General features: G+C 40.5%; 1 protein-coding gene across 1 annotated transcript in view; it reads left to right on the top strand.

The window, feature by feature from the left end:
* GRAMD1C (GRAM domain containing 1C) overlaps window positions 1–22703 on the top strand; it is an 82881-nt gene that overhangs the window by 15020 nt on the left and 45158 nt on the right. The window contains exons 2-5 of the mRNA XM_081085658.1: window positions 376–460; window positions 10244–10347; window positions 10894–10989; window positions 12748–12828. Of these exons, the coding sequence (XP_080941784.1) occupies window positions 10924–10989; window positions 12748–12828 (147 nt within the window). The 5' untranslated portion in view covers window positions 376–460; window positions 10244–10347; window positions 10894–10923. The remainder of the gene's footprint in view (window positions 1–375; window positions 461–10243; window positions 10348–10893; window positions 10990–12747; window positions 12829–22703) is intronic.

Genomic DNA, 22703 nt, shown 5'->3' with positions numbered 1-22703 from the left:
CACACAACCTGGTTACCATATGTGTCCAGGGAACTGAACCCTCAACCCTTTGGTGCACGGGATGACGCTCCTACTGAGTCACACTGGCCAGGACTGAGGTGATTGTTTTTTGACAGTTTTTTCCCCAGCTATAAATTTGCTTTTGCAGAGAGGATTTGCCAAACTCTTCACTCCATCATGCTGGTAACTTCCTTTACTTCCTTTTGGTGTTTTTTGAAATGTTTATTTATGTGGTTTTTCATACAAAGACATACAAAATGTTGCATCAAAAGCATATTATTTTAAAGTTCATTTAAAATGTATTTTTAAGATGCTACATTTCAGTTCCTTTAATGAGAATAATTAATCAAAAATTTAATCTTTTCATTGTTACAGATTTCAAGTTCCACCTATAAAGACAGGAATGAGGAATACAGAAGACAGTTCACACAACTACCTGATACAGAGAAGCTGATAGCAGGTAAGAAAGACAGGAAGTTGCAGAAAACCACTTTACTACCTCATTATCAAAATAGAACTGATGAGTGACAATACTCTAGAAAATTACAGCTTTTGTGCTAGACAGAAAATGCTTTTCAATATAAGCAGCATGTTATTCATAATTACACAATGTAAAAACTAAGTTGTAATTTGAGGAGGGGTGATGTCTGACTTAGAAAAATATTAAATAATGGCTAAGAAAATAGAACTAAAGGGAAATGATTTGTCACAATTTCTACTGGTGCTTCTTTCAAATGGTTTTGTAAGAAAAATTTAAATTTGATGTTCAATATATATTATCTTTCCCCAAATAAAAGATACTCCTTAACAGGTTGTAGAGCAATTTTATAAAATTTTCTAGGGCTATATCATTACTCGTGTAATCTTTCAGATAGATGTTTTAGGAGCAGATTTTAGTCATTTTTCTTACAAAAGTGCATTTTTTTTTTTTTTTAATTTCAGAGAGGAAGGGAGAGGAAGAGATAGAAACATCAATGATGAGAGAGAATCATTGATCGGCTGCCTCCTGCATGCACGCCCCACACTTTGGATCCAGCGGGTAACCTGGGCATGTGCCCTGACCCGGTATCAAACCGTGACCTTCTGGTTCATAGGTTAATGCTCAACCGCTGAGCCACGCTGGCTGGGCAAATTTTGCTAGCTTTCAAGATCATTCTGGTAGGAGTGTAGAAGACAGAATAAAGGTTGAAGAGATTAGAGGCTGAATGCTCTGTCAGAGGATGGTGAAGACCTGGTTCTGAAAGCTAGAAGTCTAAGATTAAGGTGCTATCAAGGTCACTTTCTGGTGAGAGCTGTCTTCCTGACTTGCATGTGGCCGCCTACTCACTGTGTCCTGACTTAGCTTTTCCTCTGTGCATGTGTGCACAAGGAGAGAAAGAACGGCTATTTTTAATATAAACTTAATATAGGTATTTTATAATAAAAATATAGAACTATGTTTTTGTTTTAGTGTATATTTTATTTAACCATTTATCCACTGAACTTTCTCAGATTTCTGATACTCTTTTGCAGTACTTAATACAACATAACTGAATTTCTAGATAGCTAGAGTACTTTAAAGCCCAGTATTTAAAAAATCATAACAGTAAATTAAAGCAACTTTTAAGAAGAACGTTTAAAAGTACTACATTCTCATAATAAAATGTTCGAATTCTACAAGAGGGTGTATAGTGAAGGTGAGTGGCCCTTCCAATGACGATCACTCCAACCTTCTTCCTGAGGGATAACTACCTTTAGTAATTTCTTATTTATATTTCCAGAAACTTTCTGTTTTATATTCCCAGGGGAATATACATATATTCCTAAGAGCACTCAAATGGGAGCACACTGTGCTTGCTTACTCTTTGAATCTTATTTAGAGCTCTTTCTATTAGCACTGCTTATGGATCCACTTTCTTCTTGTAATGGTTGCTTAATATTCAATATGAATTTTGTACCATAATTTATTTCACAAATCCCCTAATGATGGAATTTTTATTGGCTCCTGTCTTTTACTATTACCACTAATGTTACCTTGAATCTTCTTTTACATTTGTTTTATCACACATGTGCACACATTGTAGGATAAATTCCATGAAGTGGAATTGTGGCAAAAGGGTAATGAACATTTAAAAAGTTTACTGTTGGGGGAGAAACTAAGATGGCGGCATAGATAAACACCGGGAAATAGTCGCCTCCCACAACAATTGAAAATTAGCCCAAAGGACGGAGCAAACATCGTCCAAAACAACAGGAAGGCTGGCTGAGTGTAATTTCTACAACTAGAAGAAAAGAAAAGCACGCTGAGAGCCAGAGGAGCTGCGGAGGCTGAGTGCAGAGGTACGCAGCGGCTCACGCGCGCGGAAAGGGGGTGGCACCTGAGGACGCGGCTGTCTTTTTGAATCACAAGCTCCTGACTGCTCTGATCTCCGGTTCCGGGAAGTCTCTGGGGACCCAGGTCTCATACGGGGAGAGGCTGCTCTCTCAGGCGGCAGCGGGCGAACTTGGGGGCAGATTTCCCTCGGAGGTGCTTGCAGCCATTGCCGGGACACTGAGACGCGCGACTCCGCGCGCGGAGAATCAGCCATAGCTTCTTTCTCCGGCCTTTTGCCTCCCTGAGACCCCGCCCCACCCGGGCTGCGGCAGAGGCTTTTGCATGTGAATGCCCCAGAACTTTGCAACCTGATAATTACCTAACTGCAGCCGGGCCAGCCAGACCCGGAACTTCCAAGAGAAGGCCCAAGGCCCCGCAGCGGCTTGCATTGCTTCACAGCTGAGCCTCTTCGTAGTTCCTGCTGTGTGGCCTCAGGCAGGGGCTGAATTAGCACCTCCTTAGATCCAGGAGCCACTGTACCCAGTGGTCGGAGGGGGACCATTCTCCCACTTCAGACACAGCTGCTTCCCACAGCCAATTGGCCTGGAGGTCAATTCCTCCCAGTGATCCTACAACAAGCGAGGCACCAAGAGTGCACCAAGAGTGTCCACCCCGGGTAACTGGGGAGGCTGAGCCACTGGGCCCTACAGGACACCTGGCGCGCAGGCCACTCTATCAACACAGGGAAGCAGCCAAAATGCGGAGACAAAGAAACAGGTCACAATTGGCAGAAACGGAGGAGGCCAGACGACTGGATATAGAGTTCAAGGCCACGTTTATAAGGTTTGTCAAGAATTTTATGGAAACCGCCGATAAATTTAATGAATCCCTCAAGGAGTATGGTGAGACCATGGAGGTCATGAAAAAGGACCAATTAGAAATTATGCATACACTGACTGAAATAAAGAATACTTTACAGAGCTCCAACAGCAGACAAGAGGATCCCAAGAATCAAGTCAAAGATTTGAAATGCAAAGAAACAAAAAATACCCAACCGAAAAAGAAAAAAGAAAAGAGATTCAAAAAATATGAAGATAGTGTAAGGAACCTCTGGGACAACTTCAAGTGTACCAACATCAGAATTATAGGGGTACCAGAAGGAGAGAGAGGGCAAGATATTGAAAACCTTTTTGAAGAAATAATGACAGAAAACTTCCCCCACCTGGTGAAAGAAATGGACTTACAAGTCCAGGAAGCGCAGAGAACCCCAAACAAAAGGAATCCAAAAAGGACCACACCAAGACACATCATAATTAAAATGCCAAGAGCAAAAGATAAAGAGAGAATCTTAAAAGCAGCAAGAGAAAGACAGTCAGTTACCTACAAGGGAGTACCCATCCGACTGTCAGCTGATTTCTCAACAGAAACCATGCAGGCCAGAAGAGAGTGGCAAGAAATATTCAAAGAGATGAATACCAAGAACCTACAACCAAGATTACTTTATCCAGCAAAGCTATCATTCAGAATGGAAGGTCAGATAAAGAGCTTCACGGAGAAGAATAAGCTAAAGGAGTTCATCACCACCAAACCAGCATTATATGAAAAGCTGAAAGGTATTCTTTAAGAAGAGGAAGAAGAAAAAGGAACTCTTACCATTTGCCACAGCATGGATGGAACTGGAGAGCGGATAAATACCACAAGATCTCACTTATTTGTGGAATATAATGAACAACATAAACTGATGAACAAGGACTGATCCAGAGACGGAGAGGCATTGATTGGACTGTCGGGCCTTGGAGGGAAGGTAGGGGAGGGTGGGGGCAAGGGGGAAAGATCAACCAAAGGACTTATATGCAAGCATATAGGCCTAACCAATGGACACGGACAACGGGGGGGTGAGGGGGTGAGCGGGGAGAGGGGGGGTAGAGGGTACACATATGTAATATCTTAATCAATAAAAAATATTAAAAAAAAATAAAATAAAATAAAAAAAAAAAAATAAAATAAAAAGTTTACTGTTGCCAAGTTATCCTCCAAAAGGGTTGTACCAGTGTTTATTCTCATCAGCAGTGTTTCTAAGTACCTGTTTTGCCATACCTCAGGAACTTTGCTTTAGCAGGATTTAGTAGATAGAAATGGTGCATAGTCATTGTTTAAATATGTATTTAATTAAGAAGGAGGTTGAGGATCTATTTATATATCTTTTTCTGTGAAGCTTTCTCTTCATAAACTTTGCTTATTTTTCTAGTGGTTATTTGTCTGTCTTTTTCTTAATTTGAAGTAGCTTATTAGATGTTTAAAAAATTAGATTTTTTCCATGTGTGTTGCAAATGTTTCTTGCCAGTTTGTCAACTTGAAATCAGATACTTTTCATGGAAACCTGTGTGCTAGCATGAGTATCATACTCATTATTGCTTTATTGAAATAAATTAATTTGATGACACAGTGTTGTATAAAACATTAAAGCTTTACCAAAAAAATATTAAATCATTGGGGATCCTACTACCTATAAATAATTTTCGTTAATATTTTATGGGCAGCTTTCTAGATATTTTTTTCAGTGTGTATATTTGCTTTTCCTGTAGAAAATCTCAGATAATCTCATTAAATATCAGATAATCTCGATTTGATGGGTGAGTTTAGTAAGGTCACAGATTGAAAGTTAATTGAAGGTAAAAGAAAGAATCATATTAATATATAAATTCAATAATATGAATTTGAATTTTACAAATACCATTTATATCAGAGCCTCCTAATAATGAGGTACTTATGTATAAATTTAACAAACGTGCAGGCTTTCTATGCTGACAACTGGAAAACATTAATAAAAGAAGATCCAATAAATGTTTATGGATCAGAAGACTCAATATTGTTAAGATCTCAGTTCCCTCAAATGAAAATCCCAGCGGGCTTTTTCATAGATATTAACAAGTTGATTCTAAAATTTATATGGAATATCCAAAAAAAAATAAAAATAGAATAACCAAAATAATTCTGAAAAAGAAGGAACAAAGCTAGAGGTTTCACACTACTTGATTTCAAGACATTATGAAGGTAGTGTACTGAAGATAGCATGAGATTTGCCAAATAATAGATACTTAGATTAGTGGAACAGAAAAAAAAGCCCACATAAAAATTCATGCAAATATTGTGAACTGATTTTTGAGAAAGGTGTATATTCAATGGAGATAAGTTAGTCTTTTCAACAAATGACGCAAGATGATTATTTTGCTTTTAAAAAGATTTGTACACATCCAGTCCTGGCTGGTGTGCTCAATGGTTAGAGCATTGGCCCTCCCACCAAAGAGTTTCAGCTTTGATTCCCTGTCAAGGGCATGCACACAGGATTTAGGTTCAATCCCAGGCTCCAGTTGAGGTGTGGGTAGGAGGCAACCAATCGATGTTTCTCTTTCCATTTTCCTTTCTTCCTTCCACTTTCTCTAAAAAATCAATGGAAAAAACATCCTTGGGTGAGAATTAACAACAACAAAAAAGATTCACACACATCTCAAAGGAGCTGAGAATATATTTACAAGTTTTCTAAAGAGAATGCTCTGAGAAAAGGGAATGGGGGTCTTTTCCCTTTTTGCACTGGAGAAAATAACTTTTTTTCCCCCAATTTGTATTTGTCTCAGGTTAAAAAAAATAACATGAAAAATGTAAAGTGTGAAACATGACAATGGTTATCTTTTGTAATTTAAATACGAAATCTGAAAACAATCCTAAAAATGTTGTTCTAAGGTCTTTTTAAAGCAATGTTCATATTATTGGGCTCCCAAAAATGATTGCTGCTAGAAAAGAATACTATTGCATGTGTATTTCCTGAATGATTATTTAAAAAAGCACTTTTTTTTTTTCCTTTTTTAAATTGGGGTGACACTGGTTAACAAAATTATACAGGTTTCAGGAGCACAATTCAAAGACAGTGACTCTGCCAGGACTCAAACCTGGAACCTTTGAATTAGAAGTTCATTGCGCTAACCACACTCTTTTAATTCACTGTCATCTTTCTTACGGATAGACTAGGGGCCCGGTGCATGAAATTTGTGCACTGGGGTGGGGAGGGAGGGTTCCTCAGCCCAGCCTGCACCCTCTCACATACTGGGAGCTCTCAGGGGATGTCCTACTGAAGGCTTAGGCCCGCTCCCTGCTCCCCTTGGGGAGCGGGCCTATGCCACAGTCTGGCCTCCCTTTGTGGGAGGTGACTGGGCTGATCAGGAGAAGGCACCAGCCCCATCACCCTGCTGCTGCAGCCACTGCCAGTCACCGCAGCCACCAAGGTGTTTTCATCAACACGGACTCCGGTCCCTTCACCATGAAAAATGACAACTTTCTTTAGGCATTTTCAAGATGTGTCTTTCATAGGATATGACATTTATTTATTATTATTTTTTTATCCTCACCTGAGGATATATTTCCATTGACTTTTAGAGAATGGGGAAGAGAAAGGGAAAGAGAGAGAGAAACATCAAAGTGAGAAGAACACTTTGATTGGTTGCCTCCTGCACGAGCCCTGACCTGGGCCCCAGTCAGGGAGGAGCCTGCAACTTAGGTACATGCTCTTGGTCAGAATTGAACCCAGACCCTGCGGTCGGCAGGCTGAGGCATTATCCACTGAGCCAAACCGGCTAGGGCAGAATATGACATTTCTTAGCCCTCCAGCAGCGGACCTTCATTTTTTTCTCCAGGAGTGTGGTGAAAAACCCTAGATCACCTTTTTGGATTCTTATTACCCAAGTTACTAAGAATATTACCAGTGGCATACAGGGAGCTTAGCCAATGAGTGGTCAGAAAAGGTGTTTCCTCTGTAGTTCACACCAATCGCCGGCTCGGCCCTCCGCCCAGGCCTGACGCCTCGGCCGGAGGCATCGACCCCCATCACTCTCCAATTGCCGGCTCTGCCCCCGCCCAGGCCTGACGCCTCTGGCCGAGGCTTTAGGCTTGGGCAGGGGCCGCCCGCAGCTCTGATGGCCAGCTCTGCCCCTGCCCAGGAGCCCCCTGGCTCAGGCCCTTCCTACGCTGCTCAGGGCCCACACAGGGCCTACCTTGGAGTGACCTGGGTGCTGATGATGTTCCCGGGACCCAGGCTGCTGGGCACCTATGTATGCAAATTAACTGCCATCTTTGTTGGGTTAATTTGCATACTAATCTGATTGGCTGGTGAGCATAGCGGAGTGACATCCATTTACATGTTTCTCTTTTATTAGTGTAGATATGCCTAAATTATTTGGTAAAACTAAATAGTACATATTGTTTATTTAAATATGTGCATACTACTTATAATGCAAACTTATTCTAGAAATATATGGTTCACTCCATCTGTATTCCCATAAAACTGTACATATTTCCACTATATACATTATTTCATTATAGTTATTAAAATAACCTTTGAATTGGAATCATTCAATTTTGCCAAAATTGATCATATAATAGTAAGTTGATGTACCACATATCAAAATGACTTATGTTGCTTATTGAATTTACTTAATTTTATTCTAACTTTCTAGTAATCAATTATAAAGTAATAAAAACCCATAAAATGATTTTTTATTTTTGTTAATCCTCACCTGAGGATATTTTTTCCATTGATTTTTAGGGAGTGTAAGGGAGGGAGGGATGAAGGAAAGGAGGAAAAGAGAGAGAGGAAAGGAGGGAGAGAGAGAGAGAGAGAGAGAGAGAGAGAGAGAGAGAGAAAGAGAAATTGACATTGATTGGTTGGCCCTTGCAGGAGCTGGGAAATCTAACCTGCAACCCAGGTGTGTACCCTTGATCTGGAATCAAACCCTTGACCCTTTGGTGCTAGGACCGATGCTCTAACCATTGAGAATACTGACCAAGGCCATAAAATGATTTTTTGAAATTTTTTTTATTGATTTCAGAGAGGAAGGGAGAGGGAGAAAGATAGAAACATCAATGATGAGAGGGAATCATTGATCAGCTGCCTCTTGCATGCCCGCCCACTGGGGATTAAGCCTGAAGCTTGGGCATGTGCTCTAGCCAGGAATTGAACCGTGACCTCCTTGTTCATAGGTCGATGCTCAACCACTGAGCAACACTGGCCAGGCCATAAAATGATTTTTGATAAACGTTACTTTCTTATTCCATTATATATGAATCAGACTGTTAACATGACTCAAATCAGGTAGACTATTGCTTTCTGAAATGCTGATAATTACGAGCTTGTTTATCAGTAAGAAAACTGGGAGCAAAAAAAAATAAAATCCCTTTGCTTTTAAAATATTTTGGTCATTTCTCACATAGAATATATTGCTAGAAAGCTATTATATGAAAACTAAATTTTATTGAGGTACAAATTTATTAAAATAAAATATACCTGTTTTGGGGAAACCATTTTTAAAACCATTGTAAAAAGCCCGTCAATCTATATTAAATAATCTCCAATTAAAATAATCCAGTTGCTCACTGTGGCTTTGTACATAGTTAATGTGGTCCACAGAGCAGCCATGTTGGCATCACCTGGGAACTTGTTTCACATGCAAACTCTTCATCCCAGCCCAGACATTTAATCAGAAGCTCTGGGGGCAGGGCCAGCAAGCTGTGTTTTAATAAATCTGCCAGATATTTCTGATGTGAAATTTGAGAAGCATGTGTCAGTGGTTTCGATAAAAACTTCAGGACATCTCAAGGTGATCTTTAGTCCAATCTCTGTTTTAGAAATGCGTACTAGTAAATGAGTAACTTAATCTGCTTAATTATTTGCTAGGATTTTTTGTTTGGTGTCATCTCAGTTTTGTTTTGCTGAAGGAAGCATTTTGAAAGAGTGCATTACTTTGCTCAATTTTCAGTATTTGCTTAGAATTTTAATGACTAAACTTAAATATTTTGAGGTTTATAACCTCCACAAGTTTTCCTAAAATTCCTAATCACTGTATATATAGTTTTAAAATTTATCAGTTTAACTAAATCTCCTCATAGCAGCCTTTTATATCTTGTATAATTGGTAATTTAGCAATACTACTAGTATTTACATTAGCCAAAGAGTCAGATCGTAATCTTAGAAGCATGGCATTAACTTGTTATAGGCAGTGGCATTTACCAGTACTCTTGATTTTGCTGGATTTTAATGCTGGTGTGGAGAGGATCAACTTTAAAAAACAAACTAACACACACACACACACACACACACACACACACACACACGTTGGAGTTATCCCTCCCTCCCCTTTGTCCAACATCTGATTAATCACCAATTTTCCATCAGTACTACCTCTTAATATTTTTGAATCTACCTACTTCTTTCTCTTAATACTGTCATCTTTTGGTCTGGGCCACCGTCAGTTTTCCCTTGGATTTCCAACTGATTTATCTGAATCCATTCTCCCAGTGTGAATAAAAAGATACAACTGATCATGCCCCTTCCACTTAAAACTTATCAGGGGCTTCTCATCAGGTCCACAGCTCACCAGGGCCTGAGACACCCTCCCTTGCCTAGCTGCTCCAGGCCCGAGATCTGTCTTTGTATATAGTAGCTTAAATGTGCTGTGCTTCTTTCTACCATGGGGCCTTTGTAAGTACTGTTTGTTCCCTCATGGTCTCGCTGACCCTTTATTGATCTTTAGGTCTCAGTTTAAAGATTACTTTTTCTGGAAAACTTTTCCTGATTAACCTCCTACCTGCCCCACCACCCCCCATACCTATGTATGCCTTGTTATACTCTCTCAGAGCTTTCTCTACACTTTTGTCATTATACTAATACATTTATTTGTTTATTGTATGCCTTCCCCTCTAGACTGTGTTCCATGAGGCCAGGGTCCTTTTCTGGTAACCCTAGTGTCTGGTGCACAAAGAATACGAAGGAGTAAATGAATAAATGAATGAATGAACGCATGAACTAATGAATGAAGAGTGATGATTTTCTGTGTACTAAAGTAGTATAAGATTTGTTAAGTTGCCATGTTTTTGTGACTAAGCTGTTCCTTATTTGTGTAGATTATGCTTGTGCTCTTCAGAAAGACATTTTGCTTCAGGGACGACTATACCTTTCAGAAAACTGGCTATGTTTCCATAGCAACATCTTCAAATGGGAAACTACAGTAAGACATGTTTTGATTTGATATGTTGATACAAATAATTGCAGATAGAAATGTATACAGAACTCCTAAAAGTAATGTACTTTAAATCCTAAAGTAAATTTTTATATATTTGTATATATGTAAACACAATATGTGCTGTAGAAGTGTGCAGTATATTTTTCTTAATACTTTGAGCTCCATGTGTACATATGTAATACAAGATTTCAGATTGAAAAAAGCTTGATTATACTTCCTTTTGACTGCCAAAATCATGTCTTATCACAGTCTGAATTGTGTGTGTGTGTGTGTGTGTAGAACATGAACACCCACATGTCTTTTCACACTTCATCCTAATGTTAGAGATAGGAGTTGAAGCGGGAAATTACTGAAAGGAAGAGTGTCTGACTGCTGACTCTGTTTTTCTGAGAAAAAACAAACATGTAATTAATATGAACTCCTTTAGGTTTTTCTAGTTTGGGTTAAATTGATGTAATACTTGGTGTTTTGTGTTATATGTATTATGAAAAAAAAATCCATTTTGAAATTTTTTTCCTTTTGTGTATTTAGATTTCTATTGCTTTAAAAAACATAACCTTCATGACCAAGGAGAAAACTGCTCGACTCATCCCAAATGCTATCCAGATCGCTACCGACAGTGAAAAGGTGAAAAACTTTTCTGCCTTTGCCTTATTACATAATGTGGAGAAAATCTGCCTATATTAATCATCAGTGTTAGGAATATAAGCAATTCTTCTTAGAATTATGGATATCTAATAATCAAATACATTGAATTTCATGCTAGATTTCTGTATACTTAAATACTTATTGATGGTTAAATGACTGCTAACATTTTTGTACTTTATAGTTAAAGAGAACTTTATTCCATATTTATCATTTCTTCATTATAAGAAATAGATAGATTAAGCATTAGCAAACCATCCTTATTATTTCTAATACAGTAATAATTCTATAATTGTTTTTTATTCATAATAGCAAGTAATACAAACAAATGATTCTGGTGAACAGAGGTTTGGGTAGCATACAATTAAACACAATCATTTAAATAATATTTTAGGATGGGAATTATCTTTAACCGCCATCATTTATATTATCCACCTGTAATATCTGCCATTTCTTAGTGGAGATATATGAAGAATCTTTCTATACCCATCTGGAAAATTGATTAGGGCTCTGTGTGTGACATTAGGTCACATGTTATGTATGTAATCCTGTTTGGAAAAGTTCCTAGCTGTGTCTTTTATAAAAGTTTGCTTTTTGGAGACTATTATATAGCAAGGCTTCAATTTATTAATTAGAAAATTATACTTTAACATCTTTGTATGAAAAATGTAACACCTGAAATATTATTAGTTTGATATTTTATTTAACAAATCAAACATAGGACTGAGCTTTCTCATTCCTGGAAATAAACATTTAATCATAAAAAGTCACAAACTAGGGGAAGGGAAGAGATGATACACAGAAACTATAGTTAGTGCTGCCACTTGTCAGATTTTTTCATAAGAGCCTATATTAAAATGTGACTACAAAAATCCACTTAAATGCATAGGAAGAAATGGGGTTACATGCAAACATAGACTTATAGGTTGAAACATGCTATTTCTCTCTTACAAAATTCAAAGCAAAGTTTATTGTTAATATGGGTGTTTTATATGTATAATTAGCAGAGATTAGATATTTCTAGATATTTGAGACTATGAAAGATGATATAATTTAAAAAAAATGTATTTTTATTGATTTCAGGGAGGAAGGGAGAGTGAGAGAGAGAGAGAGAAACATCAATGATGAGAGAGAATCATTGATTGGCTGCCTCTTGCACACCCCACACTGGGGATGAGGGCACAACCCAGGCATGTGCCCTGACCAGGAATTGAACTGTGACCTCCTGGTTCATAGGTCAATATTAAACTACTGAGCCATGCCAGCCAGGTGAAAGATGATATAATTTAAAATTACGATCCTTAAAAATTAATTTATCTCTGAAATCCACTGTATTTTTTCATATTCTTTGTTTATACTTGTCTCAAAGGGCTACCAAATCACATCTCTTTGCAAAGTTTAGAAAAAATAAAATTTTAATTTTTTCCATAAATTTATTTAGATTGATTTTCATAGTTAAACTACGATGAACATAAATAGCAACCTATTTCAAGCTCCTTTCCCTAGTAAATATTGATGAAATTGTATTTGCTGTAAGATACAATGTGAAAGACACCTTGTCCATGCACCAATTACCTGTTTTTCATCTATTGTAACAAAAAGTTAGAAAGAGTGTATAAAGTGGGCGGTGGTGACTCACTAGTTTGCTTTGACCATAGCAAATGCCAACAGAGCTTCATGACAGAGACTTTCCCCCTTTTTAAAATGTCACTAAAATTATCCTACTCTTTTTATTTTCAGTTTTTCTTTACATCTTTTGGCGCCAGGGATAGAAGTTACCTCAGTATCTTTAGATTGTGGCAGAATGCACTATTAGACAAGGTAAGTGTTCATACCAAAGGCAGGTACTTATTATCACAGCAGCTTCCCAGCGTTTACCTAAACAGTGTTTGTGAGTTGAAAAGTTCCTTTTCATTTTTCTGGACTTAATGTTGACTAGACTATTTAAATTCCAAGAAGAAACTCGTAGTTATGAGCTAAGATATTAATTGTAATCCCCAGGGTAACCACCAAGAAAATAACTTTAGAAGTAAATAAAAGAAACTTTAAATGACTTTAAGTGGTACACTAGCACTATCTATAACACATAAGAAGGCAGTAATGGAGGAATAGAAGGGCAAAAAAGACATGACATAGAAAAAAATAGCAAAATTGCAGATAGTACATTAAATTGTTAAATGGATTAAAAACTTCAATATAAGATAGAGACAGGCAGAATGAATAAAAAAATATGATGCACCTATATGCTGTATATAAGAGACACATTAGATTTAAAGGCATAAACTGATGAAACCTAAAAGCATGGAAAAATATATACCATATAGACAATAACCAAAAGAGAGTTATTACTATAGTAATATCAGACAAAAATTAATAGAGACGAGGAAGAATGTTTTATAAAAATAAAAGGATAAATATGTCTGGAATTTATAATAACTATAGACTTATATGCACCTATTAACAGAGCTCTAGAATACATGAAACAAACACTCAGAATCAAATGGAGAAATAGATAATTCAGCAATAATAGTTGGAGCTTTCAATACCTCACTTTCAGTGATGGATAACACAACCAGACAGAAAATCAAAAAGGAAATAGAAGACTCGAACAAAATTGTAAGCTAACTAGAACTAATAAAAAGATATCTTTGGGACACTCCACTCAGAATACACATCCTTCTCAAATATACATGGAACATTCTCCAGAACAGACCATATGCTAGATCATAAAGCAAGCTTTAATATATTCAAACGTATTAAAATAATATAAAATATGCTCTCTGACCACCAAGGAATGAAATTAGAAATCAGTAACAGAAGAAAATTTTGGGGAATTCACAAAAAGTAGATATTAAACAGAACACTCCTAAATAACCAATGGGTGAAAGAAAGGGAAAATGAGAAAATACTTTGAGTTAAATGAAAACAAAAACACACATACCAAAATTTATGAGATACAGCTAAAGCAGTGCTTAGATGGGGATTTATAACTGTAAACACCTATATTAAGCCCTGGCTGGGTAGCTCGTTTGGTTAGAGCATTTTTCCAGTATGCCAAGGTTTTGGGCTTGATCCCTGGTCAGGGCACATAAAGGAAGCAACCAATGAATTCATGGATAGGTGGAGCAATGAATCAATGTCTCTCTTTCTCCCCTTCCTCTCTCTCTAAAATCAATTTAAAAATTTAAACTCCCCCTATATTAAAAAAGAAGAATGATCTCAAATTAATAGCCTAACTTTCCACCTTAAGAAAGAAAAAGGAGCCCTGGCTGGTGTGGTTCAGCTACTTGGAGCTTTGTCAGGTAGGCCAAAAGGTGACGGGTTCCATTCTTGGTGTGTGTGGGAGGCAGCAAATTATGTTTCTCTTTCTGTCTCTCTCTCTCTCTGTCCTCTCTCTCTCAAAACAGAAGCAAAGAAATGACAAAGATTGGAACAGAAATGAATGAATTAGAGAATAGAAAAATGAATGAAATAGAGAATAGAAAAATAGAATCAACAAAACCCAAAGTTCTTTATTTGAAAAGATCAACAAAATGGACAAAACTTTAGCTAAATTGACCAACAAATTAGTTAAATTAAGTGGACAAAAACCTAGAAAGTCACAAACTGTTGAAACTGACTCAAGTAGAAATAGAAAATCTGAATAGACTGATAGCAGGAAAGAGATTGAATTAATAATAAAAAATCTACCCACAAAGAAAAACCCAGACCCAGATAGCTTCATTGGTGAATTTTGCAAAATGTTTACAGTAGAATAGACACCAATCCTTCACAAAGTATTCCAAAAATATAAGAGGAGGGAACACTTACCAACCCACTCTGAGTCCAGTATTACCTTGAATATCAAAATCATACCAATAATATCACAAGAAAACTACGGTGTTTATATTCATTATGTTTATGAATATAGAAACAAAAATCCTCAACAAAATGTTAGCAAACAAAATCCAGCAACATCAGTAAAGATTATATTCTAGAATTAAATGAGATTTGTACAAGGTTTATTCAACATATGAAAATCAATCAATGTAATACACTATATTAGTAGAATAGAGGACATGCCTGGCTGGCGTGCTCAGTGGTTGAGCATCAGCCTAGGAACCAGGAGCTCACGGTTCGATTCCCAGTCAGGGCACATGCTTGAGTTGTGGGCTCAATCCCCAGGGTGGGGCCTGCAGGAGGCAGCCAATCAATGATTCTCTCTCATTGATGTTCCCATCTCTCTCTCACCCTTCCTCTCTGACATCAATAAAAATATTTTAAAAAACAAAACAAAAATCATCTCAATCAATACAGATAAGTATTTGACAACATTCTTTCCTGATGAAAAACAAAACAAACTAGGATTAGTAGGGAATTTCTTTGACCTGAAATAGCTAACAGCTGATATATTTAATGGTGAAAGGCTAATGCTTTCTTCCTAAGGTCAGGAATAAGACAAGGATGTCCTTTCTAGCCAACATTGTATTGAAGGTTCTAGCCGGGGAAATTAGGGAAGAAAAATAAAGGTAAAACACATCCAGATTAAAAAAATGAAGAAATAAAACTATCTCCATTTGTCAGATGACATATATATATATATATTTCTAAGGAAGCCAATATATACCTATTAGAACTAATAAGTTCAGCAAGGTTTCAGGATACATTATCAAAACACAAAAATCAATTATATTTCTGTATGCTCACAATGAACAATCCAAAAAGAAAAACAAAAAACAAAAACCCCACCCCAGTTTATTTACAATAACATCAAAAAGAATAAAATACTTGGGAATAACTTTAAGAAAAGAACTATAAGACATGGTTACTGAAAGCTAATAAACACTGTTGGAAGAAATTAAAAAAGACAAGTAAATGAAAAGATTCTTTTGGATAAGAGACTTAATATTATTAAGATAGCAATACTCCCGAGCCCCCAATTGATGTGCAGATTCAGTGCAATCCCTATCAAAATCCCAACTGGCATTTTTGTAGAAATTGACAAGTGGAGCCTAAAATTCATATGGAAATGCAAGGTATCCAAAAAAGCCAAAAACCATTGTGCAAAAGAAGAATAAAGTTAGATTAATTAGTCTGTTAGGGCTGCCACAACAAAATACCACAGACTTGACTGAGTGCTTTAAACAACAGTTTATCTTTTCACAGTTCTGGAGGCTGGAAGTCCAAGACTATGGTGCCAGCAGGGTGAATTTCTGGTGTGACCTCTCTCATTAGCTTGCAGCCTTCACACTGTGTCCTCACATGGCTTTTTCTCTGTTCACCCACACACTCAGTGTCTCTTCCTCTTTTTATATCAACGCCAGTCCTATGACTCTTGGGCCTCACCCTTATGACCTCTGCCTTAGTCAGCTCAGGCTGCCATAACAAAATGCCATGGGCTGGATGGCTTAAACATCAGAAATTTATATTCTCACTAGAGGCCTGGTGCACAAAAGCTTGTGCACTCGGGGGGGGGTCCCTCAGCCCGGCCTATGCCCTCTTGCAGTGTGGGACCCCTCGGAGGATGTCCACCCCAGTGGGGACCCTCACCCCATGGAGGTTTGGCCAGCCTGGGTGAGGGGCTGAGGGCTGTTTTCAGGCTGGCCAAGCACCCTGGTGACGGAAGCTCCCAGCCTCTCCTTTTTTTCTTTTTCTTTTTTTATTCTGGGATTTATTTACCTTCTATAATTGAAACTTGGTTGCCTTTAGCGGAGGCCTGAGGAAAGCTTGGCTTCCTCCATCGCCAGGGGCAACCCACTCCTGCTCACTCTAGCTTGGTGGCCACGGCTGTCTGAAAGCAGGTATCTGGGGTTTGTTTACCTTCTATAATTGAAACTTTGTTGCTTTCAGTGGAGCTCAGAGCCAGGCCGTGGCAGGCGGGGAACCTTGGCTTCTTCCATCACTGGAGCAAGCAAGCCTCCTGCTTGCTCCAGCTCCATGGCTGCCGGCCGCCATCTTGGTTGGATTAATTTGCATATAGTCGCTCTGATTGGCTGGTGGACATGGCTTAAGGGGTAGCAAAAGTATGATCAATTTGCATGTTTGTCTTTTATTAGTATAGGATCATTCTGGAGTCTGGAAGTCTGAGGCCAGGATGCTTGTATGGTTGGGTTCTTGTGAGAACGCTTTCTGACTTACACATGGCTCCCTTCTTCCTGTCACTTGGCATGGGGAAAGAGAGAGAGGGAGAGAACAAACTCTGTGGTCTCTTTTTAAATACAGCGCTAATCCCGTCATGAAGCCCTACTCTCTTCACCTCATCTAAACCTGATCATCTCCCAAAGGCCCCATCTCCAAATACCATCACCTTGGGAGTTAGGGCTTCAACATATGAATTTGGGGGGGGAGGACGACACAATTCAGTCTATTACATTGGAGGACTTGCATTTCTTGATTCCAATGTTTACTACAAAATGCAGTAGTCAGGGCATAGATTTACTGGTGTAAGTCTAGACATAGATTAATAGAATAGAGTTGAAAGTCCAGAAATACAATCTTACACTTATCGACAAAGATGCCAAAACAATTCAAAGGGAAAAGAATAATCTTTTCACCAATTGGTGCTGGAACAATTAAATATCCACATTCAAAAGAATGAATTTTGACCCCTACTTCACATCATATACAAAATATCACTCAAATTGGATCATAGACCTAAATGTACGATCTTGAAGAAACTCAGAAGAAACTGTAGGTGTAAATCCTCATAAGGTTTGAATTAGGCAGTAGTTTCTGAGATATGACACCAAAAGCTCAAGTGACAAAAGAAAAAATAAATTGGACTTTATCAAAATAATGAAAACTTTTATGCATGAAGGAGTCCATCAAGAAAATGAAAAGACAACTCATGGATTGGGAGAAAATATATTTGATAAGGTATTTGTATTCAGAATATATAAAGAATTCTTACAACTCAACAAGAAAAAGACAAATAACCCATTAAAAAATGGGCAAGGATTTGAATAGTGATTTCTGCAAAGAAGAAATGGTCAGTAAGCTCATGCAAAGATGCTCAGTGTCATTAGGCATTAGGGAAACAAATCAAAACCACAGTGAGATACCACTTCCCGATCACTGGGATGGCTAAAATAAGAAGACAGACGCTAAGAACTGTTGTTGAGGATGTGGAAAAACTGGAGCCCTCATTGCTGGTGGGATTGTAAAATTCTGAAAACCATGAAAAACAGTTTGGCAATTTTTCACAATGTTAAACACATGAGTTACTATATGACTCCACAATTCCACTTCTAGGTTTACTAGTATGTGCAAGAGAATTGAAAACATACGTTTGTCAGAAACTTGCACTCAAATGTTGCTATTCATAATAGCCAAAAAGTGGAAACATCCAAAATGTCCTTCAACTGATGAATGAATAAGCAAAATGTATATTCATCCAATGAAATACCATTCAGTTATAAAAAGGAGTGAAGTGCTGATACATATTATAATGGAGGTGAACCTTGAAACATTGTTATGTGAACAAAGTCAGCCCCAAAGAAAACATTATATTTTCTTTGATTTAGTTTTATGAAATGTCCAGAATAGGTAAATTCATAGAAATTAAAAAAAAAAAAATTGTTGCCAGGGGGAAGGAGGAATGAGGATTTGGGTATCTTTGGGTTGATGAAAATGCTCTAAAATTAGTGGTGATAGCTGTATATGCTAAACTCTGGATATGCTAAAAGCTTATGAATTTTATGGTATGTGAATTACAGCTCAATAGAACAGTTGCATTAAAAAATGGCTGGGGGAGGGGGGATGAGGAGGGAGAGAGTAGAGATTTCCAGCGGATGTGAAAGGCTCCGTCTTTGCAGCGGGAGCTTAACCTGAGAGGCCGGCACTTTCCCACCCCGCTTCCCCACTCCCAGCCCAGCCCCTCCGCCAGTGGACCGATTTGGCTTTCGGGCTCTTCGGCTGAAAGACTTTATAACGTCTGGCTGCGTCTGGGGACCGGGTTTTCCCTACTCAGATACTTGCTTCCACTTTCCGGGAGAGCGGGGAGCGCAGAGTGGGCCTGGAAGTGCAGAGATGGAGGGGAGAGCCGAGAGAAGCGGGTGGAGCTGGGGGACCTTGCCAAACCCTGCCTGTCTTCCCTCCCGGAGGGAATAGACGAGGCTGGCAGGGAACCCCCAAATCCAAACGCCCCACAGCCCATTTCCCCGGAGGCCCAAGCGCAGCCCCCCCCTCCCCGCCCCCGGCTTTTGGGTGATGCTGGGCACTGGGGGCTCGCGGGGGCGGGGCAGACACCTGCGAGAGTCTGTGGCCGCTGCATGGAGGTGCAGCCGCACTTCCTGGTAGTGTTGCGGGAAGCCTTCTACCCACCACGCAGCCCCGCCACGCTCAGATGCATTGTCACAATTACTGTGTCCGCTCTTACTGGCAGGCTGGAAACCAGTGCTGCCCTGGTCCTGGCTTACCCCATCCCCAAACGCCACACTTTCAGAGAGCTTGGGAGCCCCCGGGGGCATTCCTTATTCTAATCAGGAACCCAGCACTGCAACCTACATTTGGTTCTGCAGGTTCTGTGTCCTCCCAAAATCAGATTTGCGCTAATCACATGAGAGTTAGTTGGGACATATCCTTATGAAAACTTCCAGGGAAGTCATAAAGTTCAGGTTTACAGATGAGCCACAGGAGAAAGTGCGATCTGAACTTCAATGTAAAGAGCAGGTAAGTTCTGCCCTAACTGGTTTGGCTAAGTGGATAGAGCATCAGCCTGGGGACTGAAGGGTCCCAGGTTTGATTCTGGTCAAGGGCATGTACCTTGGTTACGGGCACATCCCCAGTAGGGAGTGTGCAGGAGTCAGCTGAATGGATGTTTCTAACTCTCTATCCCTCTCCCTTCCTCTCTGCAAAAAATTAATAAAATCTATAATAATAAAAGCCTAATATGATAATTAGTTGGATGTCCTTCCAGCCGACCAGGTTTGGGGTGCCAGAGAGAAGCCAGTGCTGGAAGTGGGGTGGGGTGGGGTGGGGAAGGAAAGCCTATTCTTCCACGAATTTCGTGCATCTGGCCTCCAGTCCTATCTAATAAAAGAGAAACATGGTAATTAGTGTACGTCCGCTACCCTTCCCATTGGTTAATCAGCGAGATATGCAAATTAACTGCCAGCCAAGATGGTGGCCGGCAGCCAGGCAGCTTGAAGCTAACATGAGGCTTGCTTGCTTCAGTGACAGAGGAAACCAACGTTCCCCGCCTGCCTTGCCGGCCTCTGAGCCTGCAGTTTGAAACATTGTTACAAATATAGAAGCTAAACAAAACCCCAGAAACCTGCTTTCAGCAAGCCGGGATCTCAGAGCTGGAGTTGATACAGTGTTTCGATTATAGAACCCAAACAAAGCAGATACCTGCTTTCAGCAGCAGAGGCCTCAGAGCTGGAGGCAGAGCTAAAGCTGGCCCAGAATAAAAAAAGAAAAGAAAAAAAGGAGCAGTTGGGAGCTTCAGTCACCCGCCAGCCTGAAAACAGCCCTCAGCCCCTCACCCAGACTGGCCAGGCACCCCAGTGGGGACCCCCACCCTGAAGGGTGTGTGACCAGCAGCAAACAGCCATCATCCCCTCACCCAGGCAGGCCAGGCACCCCAGTGGGGACCCCCACCCTGATCCAGGACACCCTTTAGGGCAAACCAGCCAGCCCCCACCCGTGCACCAGGCCTCTATCTTTACTATATAGTAAAAGGGTACTATGCCTCCCAGCACGGGGATCAACGGAGCTGCGAGGCCTCCCAGCACCGGGATCAGTGGAGCCTTGAGGCCTCCTGGCACTGGGATCAGTGTGACAGCGGGCAGCGCCCAAGCCCCCTGATCGCCCTGCAGCTCTGTGTGTGACGGGGCGGGGCCACAACCTCCCTATCCGCCCTGCTCTGTTCATGACAAGGGAAGGCGCCCTAACCCTCTGATTGCCCTGCGGCTCTGTGTGTGACAAGGTGCGGCACCCCAACCCGCTGATCGGCCCTGCTCTGTGTGTGACAGGGTGCGGCGCCCCAACCCCCCACCCCCCACGGGCCCTGCTCTGTGTGTGACGGGGTAGAGCCATAATCTCCCCATCGGCCCTGCCCTGAGTGTGAGAGTGGCGGCGCCCCAACCCCCTGATCGGCCCTGCTCTGTGGGTGATAAAGGGCGGGGCCCCAACCCCCTGATCCGCCCTGCTCTGTGCATGACATGGGGGAGCTCCCCAACCCCCTGATGGGCCCTGCTCTGTGCGTGACAGGGTACAGAGCCCCAACCCCCTGATCGACCCTGCTCTGTGCATGACAGGGTACGGAGCCCCAACCTCCCTGATGGGCCCTGCTCTGTGAGTGACAGGGGGCAGCGCCCCAACCCCCTGATTGGCCCTGCTCTGTGTGTGACAGGGGGTGGCACCGCAACCTCCCCATCCACCCTGCCTTGAGTGTGACAGGGGGCTGTGCCCCAACCCACCAATCGGCCCTACCCTGAGTGTGACTGAGGGTGGCATCGCAACCTCCCAATCTGCCCTGTTCTGTGCATGACAGGGGGCGGCGCCCCAACTCCCCAATTGGCCCTGCTCTGAGCCCGACCAGGGGCTGCACCTAGGGATTGGGCCTGCACCTAGGGATTGGGCCTGCCCTCTGCCACCCGGGAGCAGGCCTAAGCCAGCATGTCGTTATCTCCCGAGGGGTCCCAGACTGCGAGAGGGCACAGGCTGGGCTGAGGGACCCCCCCTCCCCCCGAGTGCACAAATTTTTGTGCACCGGGCCTCTAGTATATATATATAAGAGTTCTTGAAGTGGGAGAAAGGGAATTCCAGGCTAATTCTGAGGGCACCATAGCTGAGCAATCTTGCATCGACTGGCTCGGAGGAAAATATAACCCTCTTTGAAAAGATCCTGACACTGCAGCTGTGTTCTTGATGTGTACCTGAGGAGTATCACCATTTGTACTTTCAAATCTTTGGATATTTTGGTTATCTTTAACACTAAACATGCAACTATTTTTATGGGACACTATACTCTCGTTATAATAAACGGAATGGTGACCATTTCTGCCCCATACGAACAAAAATGAATATGTTAAATATATACAGAACTTAATAAAAACTGAAGGTGAGATCTCAGTTTTAAAACTGTCTTAATTGGAATTTTTTTTAACATATTTTATTGTGTGTATTTCTCCAATAAAATGCATCCACAATAGGGGGAAAAGCTGGAGGCAAATATGGAGCATTTGAAAGAGAATGCTTTTAAAGATACCTTTTTTTATTCATAAGGTTCCACTGATGCATTGCTTCAGGAAGGATAGTTTATTTCAGATATCTGAATTAATTAGCTTAACATGAGTAGATGTGTTTAAACTGTCACTGTGATCTTTCAAGCAGTAATTTATAGCACTTAAGCTCAGTTCTCAACCTTTAAGTTTATCACCCTTTTACTAGACACTGAGTATCAGATTTGTGACGCCAGAGGATAGTGGCTGCTCCATTCTTGGATACAAACAATTGATATTTTCTCTTTTGTAAAGAACTGTGCAACCATAGTTTAAGAGAAGTCTCTAGAAAAAGTGGTCGGCAAACTGTGGCTCACGAGCCACATGTGGCTCTTTGGTCCCTTGAGTGTGGCTCTTCCACAAAATACCGACTTCTGCGCATGGGCCACGAAGTTTCAATCGCACTGTACGTGTGTGCCTGCAAGTGATATTTTGTGGAAGAGCCACACTCAAGGGGCCAAAGAGCTGCATGTGGTTCGTGAACCGCATTTT

Source organism: Myotis nattereri, assembly GCF_964212035.1.
Source record: "Myotis nattereri genome assembly, chromosome: 3".
Taxonomy (NCBI): Eukaryota; Metazoa; Chordata; class Mammalia; order Chiroptera; family Vespertilionidae; genus Myotis; species Myotis nattereri.
Note: the sequence above shows the minus strand (reverse complement) of the source record. Positions and strands in the feature narration are given on the sequence as shown.